At 45.0% G+C, this 21,483-nt stretch overlaps 3 protein-coding genes across 3 annotated transcripts in view; 1 reads left to right on the top strand and 2 right to left on the bottom strand.

Annotated features, from left to right (window-relative positions):
• Positions 1 to 6,373, top strand: part of TOR1A (torsin family 1 member A) — a 29,062-nt gene extending 22,689 nt beyond the window's left edge. Inside the window, exon 5 of the mRNA XM_060200326.1 lies at positions 6,191 to 6,373. Coding sequence (XP_060056309.1) covers positions 6,191 to 6,240 — 50 coding nt within the window. The 3' untranslated portion in view covers positions 6,241 to 6,373. The remainder of the gene's footprint in view (positions 1 to 6,190) is intronic.
• Positions 1 to 20,054, bottom strand: part of GPR107 (G protein-coupled receptor 107) — a 352,434-nt gene extending 332,380 nt beyond the window's left edge. The window contains exon 1 of the mRNA XM_060200343.1: positions 20,051 to 20,054. The gene's annotated coding sequence lies outside the window, so the exon portion shown is untranslated. The remainder of the gene's footprint in view (positions 1 to 20,050) is intronic.
• On the bottom strand, positions 257 to 9,730 carry TOR1B (torsin family 1 member B). Its single transcript, XM_007527065.3, has 5 exons — positions 9,400 to 9,730; positions 8,578 to 8,843; positions 6,338 to 6,513; positions 2,626 to 2,753; positions 257 to 2,324 (listed from the first exon to the last, which is right to left on the bottom strand). The coding sequence occupies exons 1-5, from the start codon at positions 9,713 to 9,715 to the stop codon at positions 2,083 to 2,085; spliced, it is 1,128 nt and encodes a 375-aa protein (XP_007527127.3). The 5' UTR covers positions 9,716 to 9,730; the 3' UTR covers positions 257 to 2,082.
• Positions 20,055 to 21,483: the final 1,429 nt, after the last annotated feature.

Genomic DNA, 21,483 nt, shown 5'->3' with positions numbered 1-21,483 from the left:
GATCTCTAATGTTTTCACCTGTGAAAATACAAAGCACACACCACTCTCTAACTCAATTTAACTTCCCACGGGGGGGGGGTATGGCCTGTCAGGTAAACACTGAACCGTATGATGCGGAGGCTAACCACATATCCTGAACATCCAGAGGCTCAGACACCTAAAGATTCCTAATTGTTGAAGAGACTTTATTCCCAGCTCAAGCCTGTCAGAGCTAGCAGATGTGGGTTGGGAGGTGGGGACTGCAAGCGACTTCTGGTGTAACATTTAGGCTTTATTGGTTTACATTCAGTAGGTCAATTCAAGTTCTTATCCACATCTTGAACAGGGTGGGGGAGGCTGGGTCATGATGATCAGTGGTGGCCTTTCCCAAGTTACACATCAGTGACAGCAGTCCAAAGGTGGCCAACATGTGTTAAGTTTATTGCATCAATGTAAATAGAGAAAACTTCTCCTCCTAACCAGCCACCCAAACGGTTATAAAAGAAATGAGGTTTGGCTCCAATTTGAGAAAAATGAACTAAGATATTTCATCCTAACCCTAGCATTAAAAAAAAAAAAAAAGCCCACTAAGTGTGATGCTCTAAAAGCACTCCCCTAAGAATTCACTGTATCACATCTTGTATATAAAAAAGACTTCATGTTGTCTTAATTACATCTGCAGTTGCATTGCAACTATGAGACACGGAATGATTCTCACAATCTGGAATCTTCGTCTTATTTCTCTAGGACATGGCAGTCCAGCCTGCTGCCGCCACATGCAGTCACTGTCAGCTAACACCCGGGACCAGTCACAATTTCAGCTCTACAATGATGACTGTATAGTACCACACTTTTAACGATAAAAAAATTATATCATTTGTTTGAAGAGTATCTAAGAAAGGCATAAACAATGATTCCATTTTGTGTCCTCCATGTTTAAAAACAAGCAGTATCTTGTATTTCCATTATCTAAAATTCAGAAGCAAAAATATTATTTAAAAAAAAAAAAAAGTCCTATCCTTGAAAACCCGCATTTCTAGTGCATAACACTTTCACTCTTTGGCAACAGAGAATCTGTAAGCTGGTCACTCGGTCTGGGCCGGGCCACCTGTGTGGATTTCAAATGGTTCTATGAAGTAGAGTGACAGACTGAGCCTCGTGTAAATTATAACAGACAAGAATGTCGTCATGGGAACCCGGGACTCAAATGCAGTCAACAGCCTCCTTGTGAAGCGCCTTCAGTGACAGTATGTGTGTGCTGGGGGAGGGGATGTCTAGCAGTGGCTGAAGGTCAAGAGTGGAAGTGGCACACAGAGAACTGACACGGCTGCCAGAATGAAGAGACCTGCCTGCTCCATTGGCTGGAGGGTCCTTGGGCGGAGCCCCTTCATGCAGTGGGCCCTGACTGAATATGCAGGTCCATCCAGATCAACTTCCATCACGTACTTAGGCCCAAGGAATGAATGAATGAACGCTCTCCATGCTAAGGAATTCAGCAGGTAGATGCCTAAAGCTCCCCAGGTGGCAGTGGAGTCCCAGAAGCCCTTCAGTTCTGACAGGAGCATCTGCTGTGTGGGGTATTGGATAGAGACAGAAACTGAGAAGGGAGGGGGAGATGAGGAGAGAGGCAGAGAGACACCTGCAGCACTGCTTCACTGCTCATGAAGCTTTCCCCCTGCAGGTGGGGACCAGGGGCTTGAACCCAGGTCCTTGTGCACTGTAATGTGTGTGCTTAACCAGGTGCACCACCACCTGGCCCCACTATTATATTTTCTTTACCAGAGCTTTAAGTAGAGCTCAGTTCTGAGGTCAGAAATGAGCCTAGGTTTTGCTCACACCAGTTTTCAAGGCACTTCTTCCATCAGGTGTAAAGGGGATTTGAAAGCTCACCCTTAACCACAATTAATGGTGGGGCTGCTGCCGTGTTGCCAAACGGCGAGTACATTAGACGGACTAGTGTCTTTTCAAAGACTAACTCTTAGTCTAGACCCGGAAAGCCCACAGGTGCAAATGAGCAGACTCCAAAGAGGTCTTCAAAGTGCTTCCAAGGGGCCGGGCTCCAGGCTGCTGAGCTCCCGGGCCTCCTCCCGGCTTGGGTAGAGGTCAGTGGAAGTCCAGGCGTGCCTGCACTGTCTTGCAGCCCTTGTCCGAGTAGATCTTTTCGTCTTTGGGGAAAAACGTCATTTCCTCAGCCACCCTGGTGACGACATCCTCGTCGACGTCGGTACCTCGGGCCCTCATCTCCGCCCTCACACACATCTTCACATGCCTGTACTCCAGGGGCAGGAAGGGGATGAAGTAGTCGATGAGGTTTCTGTCAATCAGTCCACTGCGCCACAGTCCACCTGTGACACAAGACACAGCTGGGTTTCCCTCCCGTTCCTGTCATCAGGCCAGACTCACTGTCTTACAGGGCCCACTGTGACCCCAATGCATGCCATGTTTTCACACCTTTCTTCCTCAAGATTCTCTTTTGTCAAGTGTGCAATAAACTGAGCACATGAGCCCCTGGATAAACTGGCTTCTAGAATAGGAAGGACTAAGAAGAAAACGCTTCCGTTGGCAATGCTGGAGGCAAGAGGGAGTCTATGGTTTTTGCGAGGGGATCACAGGATGAGTAGGGGCCCCTCACCCTGGCTGACTCACTGTGCTTATTATTGAAGACTCCAACAGACAGCACTGGCTCCAGGTCCTTCAGCTGAATGTCTTCCCTCTTTTTTCCTGCTCGCCAAAAGTCAAGGGCTTCCTTGGTTATGAGGTCACCGCCTGCATTGCTGGGTTGGCCAAAGAAACAAAGATTGAAAGTGCGTGTTAAGATTTCCAGCTCTAGGGGTAGAAGATGGCTCACTTGGTAGAGGGCACACTTCACCGTGTGTGCAGACCTTGATTTGAGTCCCTTGTACCACCATGCAGAGCACCAGAAAAAGCTCCATGAATGGGGGAGAGGTGCTATGGTCTCTCTCTGAAATTTTAAAAGTGGGAGGGGAATGTCCACCAGGAGAACTGTACATTCACACGAAGGGACTCAATACACACACACACACACTTTTAAAAAATTTTTTATTCACTTAATGTTTGGATAGACAGAAAAACCAAGAGGGAGAGAGACAGAGAGACACCTGCAGCCCTGCTTCTCCACTTGTGAAGCTTTTCTCCTTGCAGGTGGGGACCTGGAGTTTGAGACTGAGTTTTTGGTATGGTAACACCTGTGCTCAGCCTCATCAGCCACCGCCCGGCCCCTCACACAAACAGACTTCTGTGTCTAGTGGCCAGGGAAGTGGTTCAGCAGGTAGAGGACAAGATAGATATACAAGCATCAAGCCCTGGGTTTGATCCCCAACACCACACATGACAGTCTATCTCATTAGATAGATATTTCTATTTTAAAAATCTCTCTCTCACACCTACACACTTGATAAAGACAGAGAGAAATCAAGAGGGGAGGGGAGATAGAGAAACACTTGCAGCATTGCTTCACTGCTTACGAAGCTTCCCCACTACAGGTGGGGAACAGAAGCTTGAACCTGGGTAGCTGAGCGTGGTAACATGAGCACTCAACTGGGTGCACTACCACCAGGCCCCAAATAAGTACTTGCAGACCTAGTTAGGAAACCATGCCTGCTCTGAGGTTTATTGTTTTGGGGGGGGATATGGGTGGTTGGGTTGCCAGGGATTAAACTTAGAGTCTCAACATAAGAATCACTCACTAGGTCTGCCAAGACGGCTCAGTTAAATAGTGTGCCTGCTCTGCCATGCATGAGAATCCACAGACCCCAGGAAGAAAGCTTCTCCAGTGCTGTGGTAACTCTCTCCCCAACCCTCCCATCCCCTGCCCCTGTGACGTTTTAAGGTGGAGACAGAGAGGCAGAGAGGGAGTGAAAGAGACTACAGTGCCAAAGCTTCCTTCTGCGTGGTGGACGCCAGACTGGAAGCTAGGTATGCACATGTCAATGCAGTGCGCAAGCCAAGTGAGCTATTTCCCCAGCCCAATAGTTTGTTCTTAATCAAGGGACATTTCTTATATGCTACTGAACAAAGGAAAAATAGCATCTGCCTCTGAGATGCTTAAAATCTGTACCTTTGTGACCTCTGTTGCAGATCCTCTGTCTTGTTCATAATTATATCCAGAGGTGTTCATGATTTTTTAAAGAGATTTTATTTATTTATTCATGAGAAAGATAGGAAGAGAGAAAGAACCAGACATCACTCTGGTACATGTGCTGCCTGGGATTGAACTCAGGATCTCATGCTTGAGAGTCCAATGCTTTATCCACTGTGATACCTCCCAGACCACCAGAGCAGTTCATAATTATATCTATTAATAACCTTCTTTCATTAAAAAAAGAAATCTGGGGGTTGGGAGGTAGCACAGCGGGTTAAGCACACATGACGCAAAGCGCAAGGACTAGTGCAAGGATCCCGGTTTGAGCCCCCGGCTCTCCACCTGCAGGGGGGTCGCTTCACAGGCAGTGAAGCAGGTCTGCAGGTGTCTTTCTCCCCACCCCCTGCCTCGATTTCTCTCTGTCCTATCCAACAACAACATCAGTGGCAACAATAACAACAAGGGCAATGAAATGGTGGGGGGGGAAGGCCTCCAGGAGCAGTAGATTAAAACAAACAAAGAAAAAATATGTACCTTCAGAGCCTGCTGTGAGATGCTATGGCTCTTTATAGCCCTCAGAAAGCAACATGTACAGCTCTAATGAAGGTGGCTACCATCACTAAGTATTTCTCTATAAATTCAGTCGCTGGGAAAGTCATGACAGTTTTTGCACAGGTCATGGGGAACAGGCGGTGGCGTACCAGGCTAAGCACACATAGTAGGACCTGTGCGAGGATCCTGATTCGAGCCCCCAGCTCCCCACCTATAGTGGGGGATGCTTCACAAGTAGTGAAGCTTGACCGCAGGTGTCTTTCTGTCTCCCTCTCTATCTTCTCTTGATTACTCTCTGCCCTACCCAAAAAATAAAATAAGCGGCCACAGGAGCAGTGAATTAATAGTGCAAGCACTGAGCCCCAGCAATAACCCTGGAGGCAAAATAATAATAATAATAAATGGTCATGTGGTTCCAGAGGTGGCGCAGTGGATAAAGCACTGGACCCTCAAGCATGAGATCTTGAGTCCAATCCCAGGCAGCACATGTACCAGAGTGATGTATGATTCTTTCTCTCTTCTCCTATCTTTCTCATGAATAAATAAATAAATAAATAAATAAATAAATAAAATCAGGAGTCGGGCAGTAGCACAGCGGGTTAAGCACAGGTGGCGCGAAGCGCAAGGACTGGTGTAAGGATCCCGGTTTGAGCTCCCGACTCCCTACCTGCAGGGGAGTCATTTCACAAGCGGTGGAGCAAGTCTACAAGTGTCTTATCTTTCTCTCCCCCTCTCTGTCTTCCCTTCCTCTCTCCATTTCTCTCTGTCCTATCCAACAATGATAACATTAACAACAACAACTATATATGTGTGTGTGTGTGTGTGTACAACAAGGGCAACAAAAAGGAAAATAAATAATAAAAAATAAATAAATAAAATCTTTAAAAAGAAATGGGGGGGACCATGTGGTGGTGCACCTGGTTAAGCACATGCATTACAGTAAGCAAGGATCCAGGTTCAAGCCCCTGCTCCCCACCTGCAGGAGGAAAGCTTCACAAGTCGTTAAAGCAGGGCTGCAGGTGTCTTGTCTCTCTCTCTCCTTCCCCCCTCAATTTATCTGTCTCTATCCAATAATAAAAATTTTAAAAAAGAATGAATGAATAAATCAATGAAAGAAAGGGAAATAAGGATAGGTCATGACTTTACTAAAACCCAATATGTGTGTGCATACAATGTGTACATGATTAGAGAACCACTTTGTCACTTGATGATGTCTGTTGTTTACTTTCTTATTTTTATGTGGTGGTGGGGGGAATAGGTGTTTGGGATCAAGCCTAGGACCTCAGAGAATGATGCCCATAAGCCACGTTTTGCCACTGAGCTACCTCCCTGGCTCCATCGGTGATCCTTTCTTTTGTTGTTGTTGTTCTTACTAGAGTTTCCCTGCTCTGAGCAGAGACAGACAGAGACAGAGAGACGGAGAGGAAAAGCAACCACAGTACCAAGCTTCCTCCAAGTGTGGGGGCAGTCAGGACTGAACCTAAGTTGTGTGCATGACACAGGAGATGAGCTATCTTGCCAGCTCTAACTTATCTCCGTGATTTCCTTTTTCCTCAGAGATTGCTGACACAACTCAGAAGCAAACAAAGTTGGCAAGTCATGTTTGACAGGCTAGCACTATTGTCCATGATAAACAGTTTTGCGAGTCACCACGACCCCTTTCTAGCACTGGGAGGATAAAGGGAGTGTGTGCCTCCTTCTGACCTGAGAAAGATGAAGATAGCCTTTCGGTAAGACACGCCATCCACCTGCTCGTAGTAGTCAAGGAACGGCTTAATTGCGTCGATCACGCCGGGGTGTAATTTATCCATCTCGTCAAATATGAACACAGAACTGGCACACGCGCTCACGTTACCCCGGATCCACTCCTGTAACTGGTCCTACAGCAACCAGAGAAGAAACCAGATGTGCAGGCTCAAAGGGGGGGGGGGGGAGGCAGAGACACTACACTGACCCTCGTGCTCTCAAAGAAGCAGAAGCAGAGCCGTCTGGAGTTTAGAGAAGTGCTGCTAGAAACTGCATCCTAACCGCTTTTCTCCAGCTATCAGCTATAAAGAAATAAACCAAGAATTACCCAGAGTAGCCCCTGGTTTCCTTTTTGATAAAGGAGCTGTCTTCCCACCCTCCCTGGCTACTAAGTCTTGTACTCCACGGGAGGTGGGAAGGATGGAAATTGGCAGAGATGTAGAGATTTGTCAAGAAATTGCTCCATATTTCAAGTGGCATGCTAAATGTGACTTTTGTAAGAGGCAAAGACACTTGACCATTTATTTCTGTTAACTAATCCACTGTTTTCATGTCACAATAGACTTAAATCTCAAGTTATTTTTTACCAGGGAATAGGAATTAGATTTTGATTTGTAGTGCTTCAGACCAACAATAGCTTTTACTGGTGTTACTGGACAAGGCAGCAGACCTACTTAACATTTCATAAGTGCACCTCTTCATATTTTCTTGACACAACTACCAAGACCCCCCCAGACTGCATCAGCCTCTGTCATGCCAGGCTGTGATTGTGAACCTGCTCTGGAGGCACCCAGAGATTTCTCAAAGAATTAGGAAAATAAGGACAATATTCTGTTTTGGCAATCTTCTGGCTTACAGTGTGTGGCAAATACCCACTTCCCCTTCCTTGTTCAGTTTCTGTTTCTTATTTCACTCCCCAGCTATGAGCAGGAATGTTAACCTTTTTTGTTTGTTTTTTACCATAGTACTGCTCAGCTCTGGCTTATGGTGATGTGGGAGATTGAACCTGGGACTTGAGAGCTTCAAGCATGAAAGTCTCTTTGCATAACCATCATGCTATACCCCCACCCAAGGAATGTTAACCTTTACAAAGACAACATTCCTGGGGCAGGGTGGAAGGTGCAGTAGAGAAGGTAAGTACCTAGGTTCAAGCACCCCACCCCCCATCCCCACATGCAGAGGGGAAATTCCATGAGCGTAATGGAAAAATGTTGTGGGTGTCTCCCCCCTTCTCAATTTATTTCTCTATATATCTTAAAAAAAAAAAAAAAGCAACATTCCTTTGAGAACCTTCCTAGTCAACTTAATGATAAAAGAATACCTAACAAGGAGAAATTGTCAAATGATTCCATCCCTTGAGGCTTTCATTTGGAGAAAACTCCTTGAGCCTACACTGCTGTCAATAAATTCAGAGGCAAAGATGAGGCTGCACCATAAGTGAAGGCATCAAGTGAAGCTGGTTCCAAGCAAATTACGACTGCTCCCCTTAAAGCTAAGAGCTGTCATGGGAATGTGCACTAGGCTACCCTACCAAGAATGAAGAGATTTGGGCTGAGGTTTCTGCTCTGTCACAGTCACAAAGGCTGTTCAGGAGCAAGTCACTTTGCCTCTCTTGGTGCTGTCTTTTAACAGAAATACCATCATAAGTATCCCGGTTCCAGCCCCCAGCTCCCCACCTACAGGGGAGTCACTTCAGAGGCAGTGAAGCAAGTCTGCAGCTGTCTATCTTTCTCTCCCCCTCTCTGTCTTCCCCTCCTCTCTCCAATTCTCTCTGTCCTATCCAACAACGAACAACATCAACAATGGCAATAATAATAACCACAAGGAGGCTACAACAAGGGCAACAAGAGGGGGAAAAATGGCCTCCAGGAGCGGTGGATTCATGGTGCAGGCACTGAGCCCAGCAATAGCCCTGGAGGGTAAGAAAGAAAGAGGAAGGAAGGAAGGAAGGAAGGAAGGAAGGAAGGAAGAGAGAAATACCATCATCTACCCTGCTGTATGATTTTGGAATTGAGTGAGAAAAAAATCACAGGCCAGCTATGGGGTTGGCAAAGAGTTGGGGGGGGTGCCCTAACTCAGCAGAGCATGGGGTTATCACAGTGCAAAGGAAAGGAGCAGAGGCCAGAGTTAGTGAGCAGGTAGCAGGTGGCTCAGACCAGTCCTGGTGGCCACTGCCCAGGATAACAGGGTTCCCTTGCCTGGTACAGTTTTATCTGCTGCTCGTGAGGGAAGTGCAGAGTCGGTACAAACAGGTGGACAAAGTGACTCTTCAGGCCTTTCGGGTGAAGATTCTCAGCCACAATTTGGCTGACAAAATTCTTGCCTGTGCCAGCCCATCCATGTAAGGAAAGAGTCAGGGGCTTCTTGGGATTTTTGTTGTTCTTGAAGCCAGTCAGCGCCTTGAGAATCACCTCTGTGGCCAGATGTTGCCCAAACAGCTTCTCCTCCAAGTCCAGCTTGAGGGCTGCAGGGGCAGCCCGGGAACAGAGAGAAAAGCACACATTAAACATGCCCCAGCCACGACTTTCCCTAGCTGGCCAGAGAGGCTCGGCTTAGCAAGTGGTCCAGCAGGGTCTCTGCTGGACCCCAGGGACTGCGGGTCAGTCACTCGATGCCACTTCCCAGAAAATGCACTGGGGGGCTGTCCTCCTTGACGCCAAAGTGTCTGATAAGGAAGCTAAATGTGTTCGTTCATCCAGAGATGGGCCCTCTCCTGGCTGAGTTGCATCCTCTATTTCCCCCAGACACCCCAGCTGGCTCTGAAGGAAACCGGGGGGCCAAACCTGGGCTTCTCGGGCGAACTGCAATGTCTGGAAACTACTTAATGGGGCTGGCAGGGCCCCGCCGCTTTCAATGTCTCCTTACTGTAATCCCAGGAAGTCCGCACACTTAGCAAGGAGCTTGGGCAGAGCCCCACGGTCTGGAGACTGTCCAGAGGTGCCGCTTGCAGGGCTGCAGTCCCGTGCACCCCCTCCCGCCCCGCCTCACCCGGAGCACGTCTGCGGGGCCGCCCGCCGTACCCGACGAGTTGAGCGGCCGCTTCTCGTGGCAGCACTCGGAGAAGCGGCAGTACAGGCCCTTGGACAGGTAGCCGGTGAGGATAGAGGCGGCTCCGATGGCGAGGCCCACGCTGATGGGCTCGAATGCCGCCGCCACCTGGGCAGCGAGCAGCAGCCCAGGCACCAAACTCGACAGGAGCCGCCCAGAAGGCAGCATCTTGCCGGTCTGAGCCCGGGGACCAAGCGGAGCCCCTAGGTCGCCTAGCCCTCCAACTGGGTTTCCGGCCCGCGATATCGTCACTTCCGCCAAGACAACCCGCCTACCTTGGGCGGCCATGTTGGTGAGGGGCGCGCCTGTGTGTCGCCATATTTATGAGTGGCACAGAAGATCGCCTAGTTGTTCATATGGACCATAGAAGCCCACGTCTGGCTTTTATGGTTTCCTTTCTCTCTCTCTCCCTCTCCCCCTCTCCTTCTCTCTCCCCCTCTCCTCCCTCTCTCCCTCTTTACCCCTTCTCCTCTCCCTCTCTCCCTCTTTACTCCTCCCTCTCTCCCTCCCCCTTTACTCCTCCCTCTCTCTACCCCTCCCTCTCCCCCCCTCTTTACCCTTCCCTCTCTCCCCTTCCCCTTCCCCTCCCCCACTTCCCTTCTCTTTAAACCCATCATTGGAGCATAGGACTTGCATGTGTTAAGTCCCCAGTTCGATTCCTGACATTTCATATGTTGGAGTGATGCTATGGTTCAATCTTTCACTCTACTTCTCATTAAATTAGTAAATCTTTGTAAACAACTCACAACCGTACTTTACACACTTTATCCCACCTTATTACTCCCCCACCCCCCTAGGTAATCTTAGTTCCTCTGTCAATATTGACTTCCCCCTCTTTTGTCTTTTCATTGCTTACATGTCTTTATAGTGCACACTTGGGTGAAATCATTCATATTTACCTTTTTCTTTCCACACATCTCACTTTGAGGGTTGTTTTCTTAAAAGTTACTTAGAGGATTAGGGAGATAGCATAGTGGTTATACAAAAGACTTTCATGCCTGAATTTCCCAGATCCCAGGTTCAAGTTCTGGCACCACAATCTTTTTTTTTTTTTTTTAATATTTATTAATTTATTCATTTCCTTTTGTTGCCCTTGTTGTTTTATTGTTGTAGTCATTGTTGGATAAGACACAGAGAAATGGAGAGAGGAGGGAAAGAAAGAAAAGAGGAGAGAAAGATAGACACCTGCAGACCTGCTTCACTGCCTGTGAAGTGACCACTCTGCAGGTGGAGAGCCAGGGACTCAAACCAGGATCCTTACGCTGGTCCTTGGGCTCTGCGCCACCTTCGCTTAACCTGTTGTGCTACGGCCAGACTCCCACCACAATCTTTTATGGTACCACCATAAGCCAGAGCTGAGCAGTGATCTGGGGGTGAGGGAGCTTCCTGGAGCCTGACTCCCTTCCACCCTCCCTTTCCCCATATGATTTGTCATCACCATTATGCCACACTCTTTCAACAACAACAAAAAAAGTCAGACAAATGAACAAAAACACTTCTCTGGAGTTTCAATGAACATTTTTTGGGGGAGGGGTAGATAGCATATTTTTTAACATGATTTTTTATTTATCTTTATTATTGGATAAAGACAGAAATTGAGAGTTAAGGGGAGATAGAAAGGGAGAGAGACAGAGAGACATCTGCAGCCCTTACTTCACCACTTGTGAAGCTTTCCCCCTGAAGGTGGGGACGAGGGGCTTGAACCTGGGTCATTGTGCACTGTAATGTGTGTGCTTAGCCAGATGCATCACTGCCTGCCCCCGAAGCATAATTGTTATGTACAGAGACTCATGTCTGAGGCTCTGAAGTCTCAAGTTCAATCACCAGCACCACCATAAACCAGAGCTAAGCAGTACCCTGTTTTTCAAAAAAAAAAAAATAAAAAATCTTATCTACCCAGCTTCCTTCCTGTTGTCAGTTTCCAGGTAGCCTTTGAAATACACTGAAGGTGATGCCCTGATGTACACTCAAATAACAAACAACCAAATCATGAGCATTGATTTCTCAGTTCTAGGGGCTGGAAAGCCCAAGGTCAAGATGTCACCAGGTCTGATATCTAGTGAGGGTCTACTTCCTTATCTGCCAAAAGTCAAAAGTCTCTCTGTAACCCCACATGGCAGAGAACAGAAAGTGAAAGGAAGTCAACTCTCATGTCCTCCTCCCCCCTCCTCCTCTTCTTTCTTTTTTCTTCTCCTTCTCCTTCTTCTAAGACTTACTTATTTTAGTGGGGGGTGGGAGAGAAACAGACAGACAGACGGACACTGTTCAGCTCTGGTTTATTGGTTTTTAGTATTTCCAGGGATTAAACCTGGAACATCTGGGGCCTGGTCATGAAAGTCTGGTGTGCTTGTTACTCCTTGCCCTTCCCCCTTCTCTTAAAGACCATTCATGAACATTCCAATTTTATAACCTAATCGTCTCTCAGAGGTCCCATTTCCTAATACTATCACATTAGGGATTGGGTTTCAACATAAAAATTTGAGGGCATGCAAACATTCAGCCGAGAACAAAAATATTCTGCAAAATAATAAATTATTTGTGGTCCGGGAGGTGGCGCAGTGGATAAAGCAGCAGACTCTCAAGCATGAGGTCCTGAGTTCAATCCCCGGCAGCACATGTACCAGAGTGATGTCTGGCTCTTTCTCTCTCCTCCTATGTTTCTCATTAATAAATAAATAAAACTTTTAAAAAAATAAATAAATTATTCTTCAAACTGATTGAAGTCATCAGACACAATAAAAGTTTGAGAAACTTATAGCTAAAAAGAGCCAAGATGACTCACTATTGATTATTTTTCTTTTAAAAACTATTAATTTTTTAGGGCTGGAGAGACAATATAGTGACTATGAAAAAAAAAACTTTCATGCCTGAGGTGCTGAGATCCCAGGTTCAATCCCCAGCACCACCATAAGCCAAAGCTAAACAGTATTCTGTTCTCTTTTCTTCTCTCATTAAATAAATAAATGAAATACTTTAATAATATTTATTTTACAAATTTCATATGCCAGTTAGAATTAGGAGAGAGAAGCCAGTGACGGGGTCAAACTGAGAGCCTCTGGCATGCAAGTCCTGTGCTCTTCCAGTGCCTAATTTATTTATTTATTTATTTATTCCCTTTTGTTGCCCTTGTTGTTTTGTTGTTGTAGTTATTATTGTTGTTGTCGTTATTGGATAGGACAGAGAGAAATGGAGAGAGGAGGGGACTACAGAGAGGAGGAGAGAAAGATAGACACCTGCAGATCTGCTTCACCGCCTGAGAAGCGACTCCCCTGCAGGTGGGGAGCCGGGGTTCGAACCGGGATCCTTATGCCGGTCCTTGTGCTTTGCGCCACCTGCACTTAACCCGCTGCGCTACAGCCCGACTCCCTAATTTATTTATTTTAAAAGCTTTTTATTTTTAAAGATTTAAAAAAATATTTATTTACTTTTTGTTACCATTGTTGTTTTATTGTTGTAGTTATTATTGTTGTTGACGTCATTATTGTTGGATAGGACAGAGAGAAATGGAGAGAGGAGGGGAAGACAGAGAAGGGGAGAGAAAGACAGACACCTGCAGACCTGCTTCACCTCCTGTGAAGCAACTCCCCTGCAGGTGGGGAGCCGGGGGCTCAAACCGGTATCCTTATGCTGGTTCTTGCGCTTTGTGCCATGTGTGCTTAACCTGCTGCGCTACCACCCAACTCCCCAGTGCCCAATTTATTAATTCTTTTTTTTAATTTTTTTAATATTTATTTTATTTATTTATTCCCTTTTGTTGCCCTTGTTGTTTTATTGTTGTGGTTATTATTGTTGTTGTCGTTGTTGTATAGGACAGAGAGAAATGGAGAGAGGAGGGGAAGACAGAGAGGAGGAGAGAAAGACACCTGCAGACCTGCTTTACTGCCTGTGAAGCGACTCCCTGCAGGTGGGGAGCCGGGGTTCGAACCGGGATCCTTATGCCAGTCCTTGTGCAATTTATTAATTCTAACCTTCATACTATACTCATGTGAGAGTACTAGAGTACAACTGGCATATGCAGTGCCAGGGATCAAGCTTGGAATGTCATGTTTGCAAATCTAGTACTTTAGTCACTGTGCTGTGTTGGATCGAAAACAACAGTGCTGTCTTCTCCCAGGCCACACTAAAACTATTCTAAAATAACTATTTAGAATAACTATATTTTAGAATAATTATTTTGAAATGCCTATTTTAGACTAGTTTTTAGTTTTTTGGTGTGTATGTATGTATGTGTGTGTGTGTGTGTGTGTGTGTAGCTGGAGCCTTGTACGCGCATGATTTCGCCATTCCAGGCTACCTTTACATTCAGATGGACACAGAAAGAAGAATAGAAAGGGGGTGAGACATCACAGCACTGGAGTTTTCTCCACTACCATAGCAACCTCAATGTAGTGCCTGGGTTCAAACCTGGCCTGCACACAAACTACACATAGGTACATGTCCTATCCAGTAATGTATCTTACCAGTCATATTTATTTATTTATTTATTTGTTTATTTATTTTGCCTCCAGGGTTATCTCTGGGGCTTGGTGCCTGCACTAAGAAGCCACTGCTCCTGGAGGCTATGTTTTCCCTTTTATTGCCTTTGTTGTTTATGGCTGTTCTTATTGTTGTTATTGTTGTTGCTGTTATTGGCTAGGACAGAGAAATTGAGAGAGGAGGGGAAGACAGAGAAAGAGAGAGAAAGACAGACACTTGCAGACCTGCTTCACTGCTTGTGAAGTGACCCCCCTATAGGTGAGGAGATGGGGGCTGGAACCAGGATCTTTAGGCTGGTCCTTAAACTTCATGCCATGTGCACTTAACCCTCTGTGCTACCACCCGGCCACCATGAGTTCTATTTTTAATTGGTTTTGCACATGTTACAGTCTGATCATCAGTGATAGAAAAATTATATCCATAAAAACTTTAATTTTTGATTTATTTTGGTTTACAAGAGTGAGTAAATTACACTTGATGGACAGACATTCTCAAATGGCTGATGCAATGTATGTAAACTGTATAAGTCACCATTCTGTATCTGTGAAAATAACTGAAGTGATAAAACAATCTTTTATCATATGCCTCTCCAAAAAAGTAGATATGTGTGCTGACACTTTATATTACATATTTTTAAAAGAATTTATTTATTTATTCATGAGAAAGATAGGAGGAGAGGAAGAACCAGCCATAACTTTGGTACATGCGCTGGTGGGGATTGAACTCGGGACCTCATACTTGAGAATCTAGTGCCTTAGTCACTGCGCCACCTCCCGGACCACTACATATTTTTTTAATATAGAGACAAGCGGAGAAAGATAGAGAAGGCAGAGAAACAAAGAGAGAGAGAGAGAGAGAGAGAGAGAGAGAGAGAGAGTCAATAACACTGAAACTTCCTTTGGTGCTGTGGGGGCTAGGTCATACACGTGGCAAAAGCAATGCACTATCCAAGTGAGCTCTTTTTGTCCTTGAACTTTTAAAACATGTAAAAACTGCTTTACACACATTATGCTAAGTGAAATAAGCTAGTCATAAAATGACAAATGCGTGTGTATGGTTGCACTTATGTGAGCAGCCTGTATAATCAAATTCATAGGGTCAGAAAGCAGAGTGATGCTTTCCAGAGACTGAGGTGGGGGTAGTGGGGAGGACTGAGTAGGGCGTTTTTCAGTTTTGCGAGCTAGGGGCCAGGAGGTGGCGCACCTGGTTAAGCGCACACACTACTACAGTTTTGCAAGGTAAATGGAGACTGAAACATAGCATTGTGAATATACTTAGCTCATAACTGAATCCTACACTTAAAGTTAAGATGGTAAACTGTTGCTGGGAGGCTGTTCCTTGCTCCCATCAACCCAGTCCCACTGGCCCTCTGATTCTCATGCTGGCTCATCATCACTCACTTGGAGGATTGTCTCTGATGTCTAAATTTTGGTTGAGCAGGGACCCAGAAAATATCTCAGTCAATTGAGCACGTACCTCACCATGTGTGAAACCCTGGGTTCAAGCTCAAGCACCATATGAACGCCACCAAGGGAACACCATGAATGGTGGAAGAATGTATCAGCGTCTCTTCCTCTCTTTCCCTCCTTCCTTATTCCTTTATGCAAAGAGATGACTTACCAGGCAAGGCGCATGCCATGCCAGATGTGAGCCCTGGAACCACAGGCAGTGGTATTGTGGCACCAGGGGAAATGCTGCTGTAGTACTTCTCTCTCTACCTGAGTGAAAAACTCGGCCCAGGAATCATGCACGACTCAGAGACAGAGAGAGAGAGAGGTTGAGAGAGAAAGAAAGATTGAGAGAGAGAGAAAGATTGAGAGAGAGAGATAAGAGAATAGAAGACAGATCCAGAGCTTGCTCCAAGGTATTATACATGCCCAAAGCAACAGGTTCATTCTTGGCATTCATTCACATTTTTATTTTATTTTTATTTTTATTATTATTTTTTAAAATATTTATTTTATTTATTTATTCCCCTTTGTTGCCCTTGTTGTTTTATTGTTGTAGTTATTATTGTTGTTGTCGTTGTTGGATAGGACAGAGAGAAATGGAGAGAGGAGGGGAAGACAGAGAGGGGGAGAGAAAGATAGACACCTGCAGACCTGCTTCACCGCCTGTGAAGCGACTCCCCTGCAGGTGGGGAGCCAGGGTTCAAACCGGGATCCTTACGCTGGTCCTTGTGCTTTGCGCCACCTGCGCTTAACCCGCTGCGCTACAGCCCGACTCCCTCCTTCACATTTTTAGAAAATGAAACTAGGGGGCTGGTTAGTGGCACATCTGGTTGAGCACACATGTTACAATGCACTAGGACCTGGATTTGAGCCCTTAGTCCCCATCTGTAGGAAGAAAGCTTTGCAAGTGGCAAAGCATTGCTACAGGTCTCTCTCTCTCTCTCTCTCTCTCTGATTATTTATTTATTTATGAGAAGGATAGGAGGAGAGAGAAAGAACAAGACATCACTCTGGCACTTGTGCTGCTGGGGATTGAACTCTGACCTCATGCTTGTGAGTCCAACCACACCATTGCAGGTGTCTCTCTGTCTCTCTTCCCCTCTGTTTCCCCCTTTCCTCTCAATTTCTGACTGTCTATCCAATAAATAAATGAAGATAATACTAATTTTAAAAAATGAGGCTAGGGGTGGGGGGAGACATCATAATGGTTATGCAAGCAGACTCTTATGCCTGAGGCTCCTAAGTCCCAGGTTCAGTCCCCCGCACCACCATATGCCAGAGCTGAGCAGTGCTCTGGTGTTTCTCTCAGTGGGTCTTTCTCTCTCTCTGCATCTCTCTCAAAAATAAAATAAAATAAATGAGGCTAGGAAAATAACTCAGACTGTTAGAGCACCTACGTACGTACCTGAAACCCTAGATGCCACAAGCTCTATCTTGACACCTTCTTATGTCAGAAGTGAGCAGTGCTCTGGCTCTCTCTCATTCTCCTCTGTCATAATGAATAAAGAAATAAATCTTTGTAAAAGTTTAAAATTGGGGCTGGGTGGTGGCACACCTAGTAGAGTCCACACATTGCTCCCAGTTTCCATCTGTAGGGGAAAAACTTCATGCTTGGTAAAACAGTGCTGCAAATGTCCAGGTATCCCTCCCTCCACCACCACCACCACTCTATTTTCCTTTTTCTCTTCTAACCAGAACACTGTTTAGCTCAGGCTTACGGTGGTATGGGAGACTGAACTAAGAACCTCAGAGCCTTGGGCAAGAAAGTCTTTTTGCATAATCATTATGCAAGAAAATTTAGTTAAATCTTAAAAATGTAAACCAAGGTGGAGAGACAACATTGTGGTTATGCGGTTTTTAAATTTCTATTTTATGATTGGCCTCCTAAGCCAGGGATTGTGGGTTCGAGTCCCATCTGGGGTGGTTGTGTTCTTCTAATAAAATTTTGCATCCTATTAAAAAATTTTATATTTTATTTGTTTTATTTCAATGAAAGAAAGATACAGAGAGAGGACTGTGGTCTGAGAGATGGTGCAGTGAATAAAGCATTAGACTCTCAAGCATGAGGTCTATAGTTCAGTCCCCAGCAGCACATGTACCTGAGTGATGTCTGGTTCTTTCTCTCTCTCCTCCTGTCTTTCTCGTTACTAAATAAATGAAATATTAAAAAATATATATAGAGAGAGGACCAGAGCACAGCTCTGGCTTATGGTGGTGCTGGAGATTGAACCTACTTTGGAACCAGAGGCATTAAAATCTTTTTGCACACCCTTTATGCCATCAACTTCACCCTCAAAAGATTCTCATGCCTGAGACTCTGAGCTGAGTTGTGCTCTGGCCTCTCTCTGTGTGTTTCTCTCTTAAAACTAAATAAAACATTAAAATAAATTAAAAGGCCACCCACTTGACTCCTTATAGTCATCCTAAATTGAAAGAGGAACAAAGAAAGACTTGGAAGGGTGATCCTGCAGCAGAGACAGCTTTGATGCTGGCTGGGAATTTCAGGACCAGAGACAGCACCCTCTGGTCAACACCTGCTTCCCAGGGAAACATTTAATAATTATAAAGTGAGGTGTTACCACGTTGTTTGGGAATTTGCCTATACCGAGATAAGCACTAGAGGGTGCTAGTGAGCTGCTGGTTTGAGGATTTAGAGTGAGCTGCTCATTTTGCTGCTTAACTGCCTTTAGAATGTCACCAAAATGACTCAACAGAAAAAGTTCAAAAGCCTAGATAGTTTATCTAAAACTTTTTTCACCAGTGTACTGTATAGCTTTGACTAGTGGTGGTCCAGGGAGCAACCTGGGGTCTGTCAAATACAAGTTCCACAGACTTTCACTGTGCTGCCTCCCTAGTCCTCAAACGCCCACTTTAGTTACGATGCTGTTTCCATTAATCCCTATTCTCAGCCAGTCTCATCAGTGTAAGTACCATGCAGAGTGGCTCTTCTGGGGGTGTATGATGTTTGCTGCTCTCCTTTTCTTGTTATTTTGTGCACAGTGATACAGTTTGCTTCTCTGAAATGTTCACGTTTATAGAATACTACAGGTGTTTTACAACAGATTTATGGAGGGAAAAGTAGACATACAACAAACTATATATTTAAAAAATATTTGTTTATTTTGAATAAAGACAGAGAGAAATTGAGAAGGAAGGGGGAAAGAGGGAGAGAGACCTGCTACACTGTTTCACTACTTATGAAGCTTCCCCCACCCTCACCCCCCGAAGATGGGAACCAGAGACTTGAACCTGGGACCTTGTGCATTGTAATGTGTACACTCAACCAGGTGCACCACCATCCAGCACCCTGCAACAAACTCCATATTTAAGGTGTAAAATTTGAGATGCTTTGACTTACACTTTTGCCCACAAAACCTTCACCATGATCAGACATTGAACGTACTTATCACCCCCAAAAAGATTTATCATGCCATTTTCTCATCCTTCCCTCTCACTTATCCCTAGAACTACTGTCCATGGACCATACATTTGCTTTCTGTCACTACAGATTAGTGTACTGCATATTTGAACATAATGTATTTAAAAAATTTTTTAATATTTATTTTCCCTTTTGTTGCCCTTGTTTTATTGTTGTAGTTATTATTATTGTTATTGTTGTCGTTGTAGTTGGATAGGACAGAGAGAAATGGAGAGAGGAGAGGAAGACAGAGAGGGGGAGAGAAAGACACCTGCAGAACTGCTTCACTGCCTGTGAAGTGACTTCCCTGCAGGTGGGGAGCCAGGGGCTCAAACCAGGATCCTTACGCAGATCCTTGTGCTTTGCGCCACGGCGTGCGCTTAACCCGCTGCGCTACCGCCCGACTCTCCATAATGTATTTTTTAAAATGTATTTATTAGTAAGAGAGGAAGAGAGGGAGGGGGAGGGAGGGAGAAGTACAGAACCACTCTAGTGCACCATCTATGATGCCAGAAATCAAATGTAGTTCCTGGGCAGGGGAGACAGCATAATGGTTATGCAAAGACTCCATGCCTGAAGTTCCTAGATCTCAGGTTCAATCCTCTGCACCATTATAAATCAAAGCTGAGCAGTGCTCTGGAAAAATTAAGAAATTCAGGAATCATGCTTTCAAGTCCAATATGCCATTCACTATGTGACTTTCCAGGTCATTATATTATGTTATTATTATATTATGTAATATTATATTATATTATATCATGCTAATTTTACCAGAGCACTGCTCCACTCTGACTCACAGAGCGCTGCTCCACTCTGACTTATGGTGGTGTTGGGGATTGAACCTGGGACACATAGTGTTTCAGGTATGAAAATCTTTTGTATTAACCAATATGCTACCTCTCTCACCTTATGTACTGTATTCGTATGAAAAGGAAGCTAGAGAAAAGAAAAAAGGAGAGCTGAGTGGTTGAACACACATGTCACAATGTGCAAGGACCAGAGTTCAAGCCCCCAGCCCCCACCTGTAGAGGGAAAGTTTCACAAGTAATTTAGGAGGCCTGCAGGTATCCCTCTGTTTCTCTCCAGCTCCCCAATCCTATGTATTTCCGGCTGTCTGCATCCAATATATAAATACTTTTTTTTTTTTTTTTACCAGAGCACTGCTCAGCTCTGGTTATAGTGCTGCAGGGGGATTGAACCTAGGATTTCAGAGCCTCAGTCTTTTTGTATAACCTTTTGGATAACTCTTTGCTATATACCCCCACCCCCATAAAGATTTCGTTTTTGGTATTTTTTTTTAATATTTATTCCTTTTTGTTGCCCCTTTTTTATTGTTGTACTTATTATTGTTATTATTGATGTCATTGCTGTTGGGTAGGACAGAGAGAAATGGAGAGAGGAGGGGAAGACAGAGAGGGGGAGAGAAAGATAGACACCTGCAGACGGCTTGTGAAGCGACTCCCCTGAAGGTGGGGAGCCGGGGTCCTTGTGCTTTGCGCTACATGCACTTACCAACTGCGCTACAGCCCCTTTTTTGGTATTTTTAAAATTGTTTCATTAGGGGCTTAATAGTTTATAGTGCAATTGTTGACACATGAGTGCAAGTTCTCTTCTCTTCCTGATAGACGTCTGCAAAACACTCTCACTCCTGCTTAGGCTCTCTTCCGCCATTATGCACCTTGACCAAACAAACACCCTGCTCCTCACTTCCCTCCTCCTTCTTTCCCAGAGTCCTTTGCTTTGGTCTAATGCACCACACCCATTACAAGTTTCACTTTGTGCTTTCCCTTTAAGAAAAAAACGTGGGTGGAGGGTAGATAGCAGAATGAGTATGCAAACAGACTCTCATACCTGAGACTCCAATGTCCCAGATTCAATCCCCAGCACCACCATAAGCCAGACCAAAACAGTGTTCTGGTTAAAAAAAAGAAAAAAAAAAAAACATATTAAGAAAATCATTGTGGCCTGGGAGCTGGCGCAGTGGATAAAATGTTAGTCTCTCAGGCATGAGGTTCCGAGTTCAATCCCTGGCAGCACATCTACCAGAGTGATATCTGGTTCTTTCTCTCTCTCCTATCCCTCTCATTAATAAATAAATAAATAAAATATTTTAAAAAAAGAAAATAATAAGAAGCAGCCCGGGGAGTCGGGCAGTAGCACAGCGGGTTAAGCGCACGAGGTGCAAAGTGCAAGGACCATAAGGATCTAGGTTGAGCCCCTGGCTCCCCACCTGCAGGGGAGTCGCTTCACAGGTGGTGAAGCAGGTCTGCAGGTGTCTGTCTTTCTCTCCCACTCTCTGTCTTCCCCTCCTCTCTCCATTTCTCTCTGTCCTATCCAACAACAACAATAATAAAACAAGGGCAACAAAAAGGGAATAAGTAAATAAATAAATATTTAAAAAAAAAAAACAGCGCCCAGGAAGTGGCCTTGAACTTTCTAGCATGAAGTCTTGAGTTTGATACCCAGCATTGCATGCACAAGAGTGATGCTCTAGTTCTCTTTCTTTCTCTCCCTCTCTCATTAATAAATAACTCTCTTTTTAATATTATAAATATTTTAAAAATATTTTTTTTTATTTTATTTTTGAGAGAGATGCAGAGAGAGGAGACAGAGACACCAGAGCACTGCTGAGCTCTGCTTATGATGGTGCAGGGGATTGAACCTGTGACTTTGGAGCCTCAGGCATGAGTCTGTTTGCATAACTATTATGC

Source organism: Erinaceus europaeus, chromosome 10, assembly GCF_950295315.1.
Source record: "Erinaceus europaeus chromosome 10, mEriEur2.1, whole genome shotgun sequence".
NCBI lineage: Eukaryota > Metazoa > Chordata > Mammalia > Eulipotyphla > Erinaceidae > Erinaceus > Erinaceus europaeus.
Note: the sequence above shows the minus strand (reverse complement) of the source record. Positions and strands in the feature narration are given on the sequence as shown.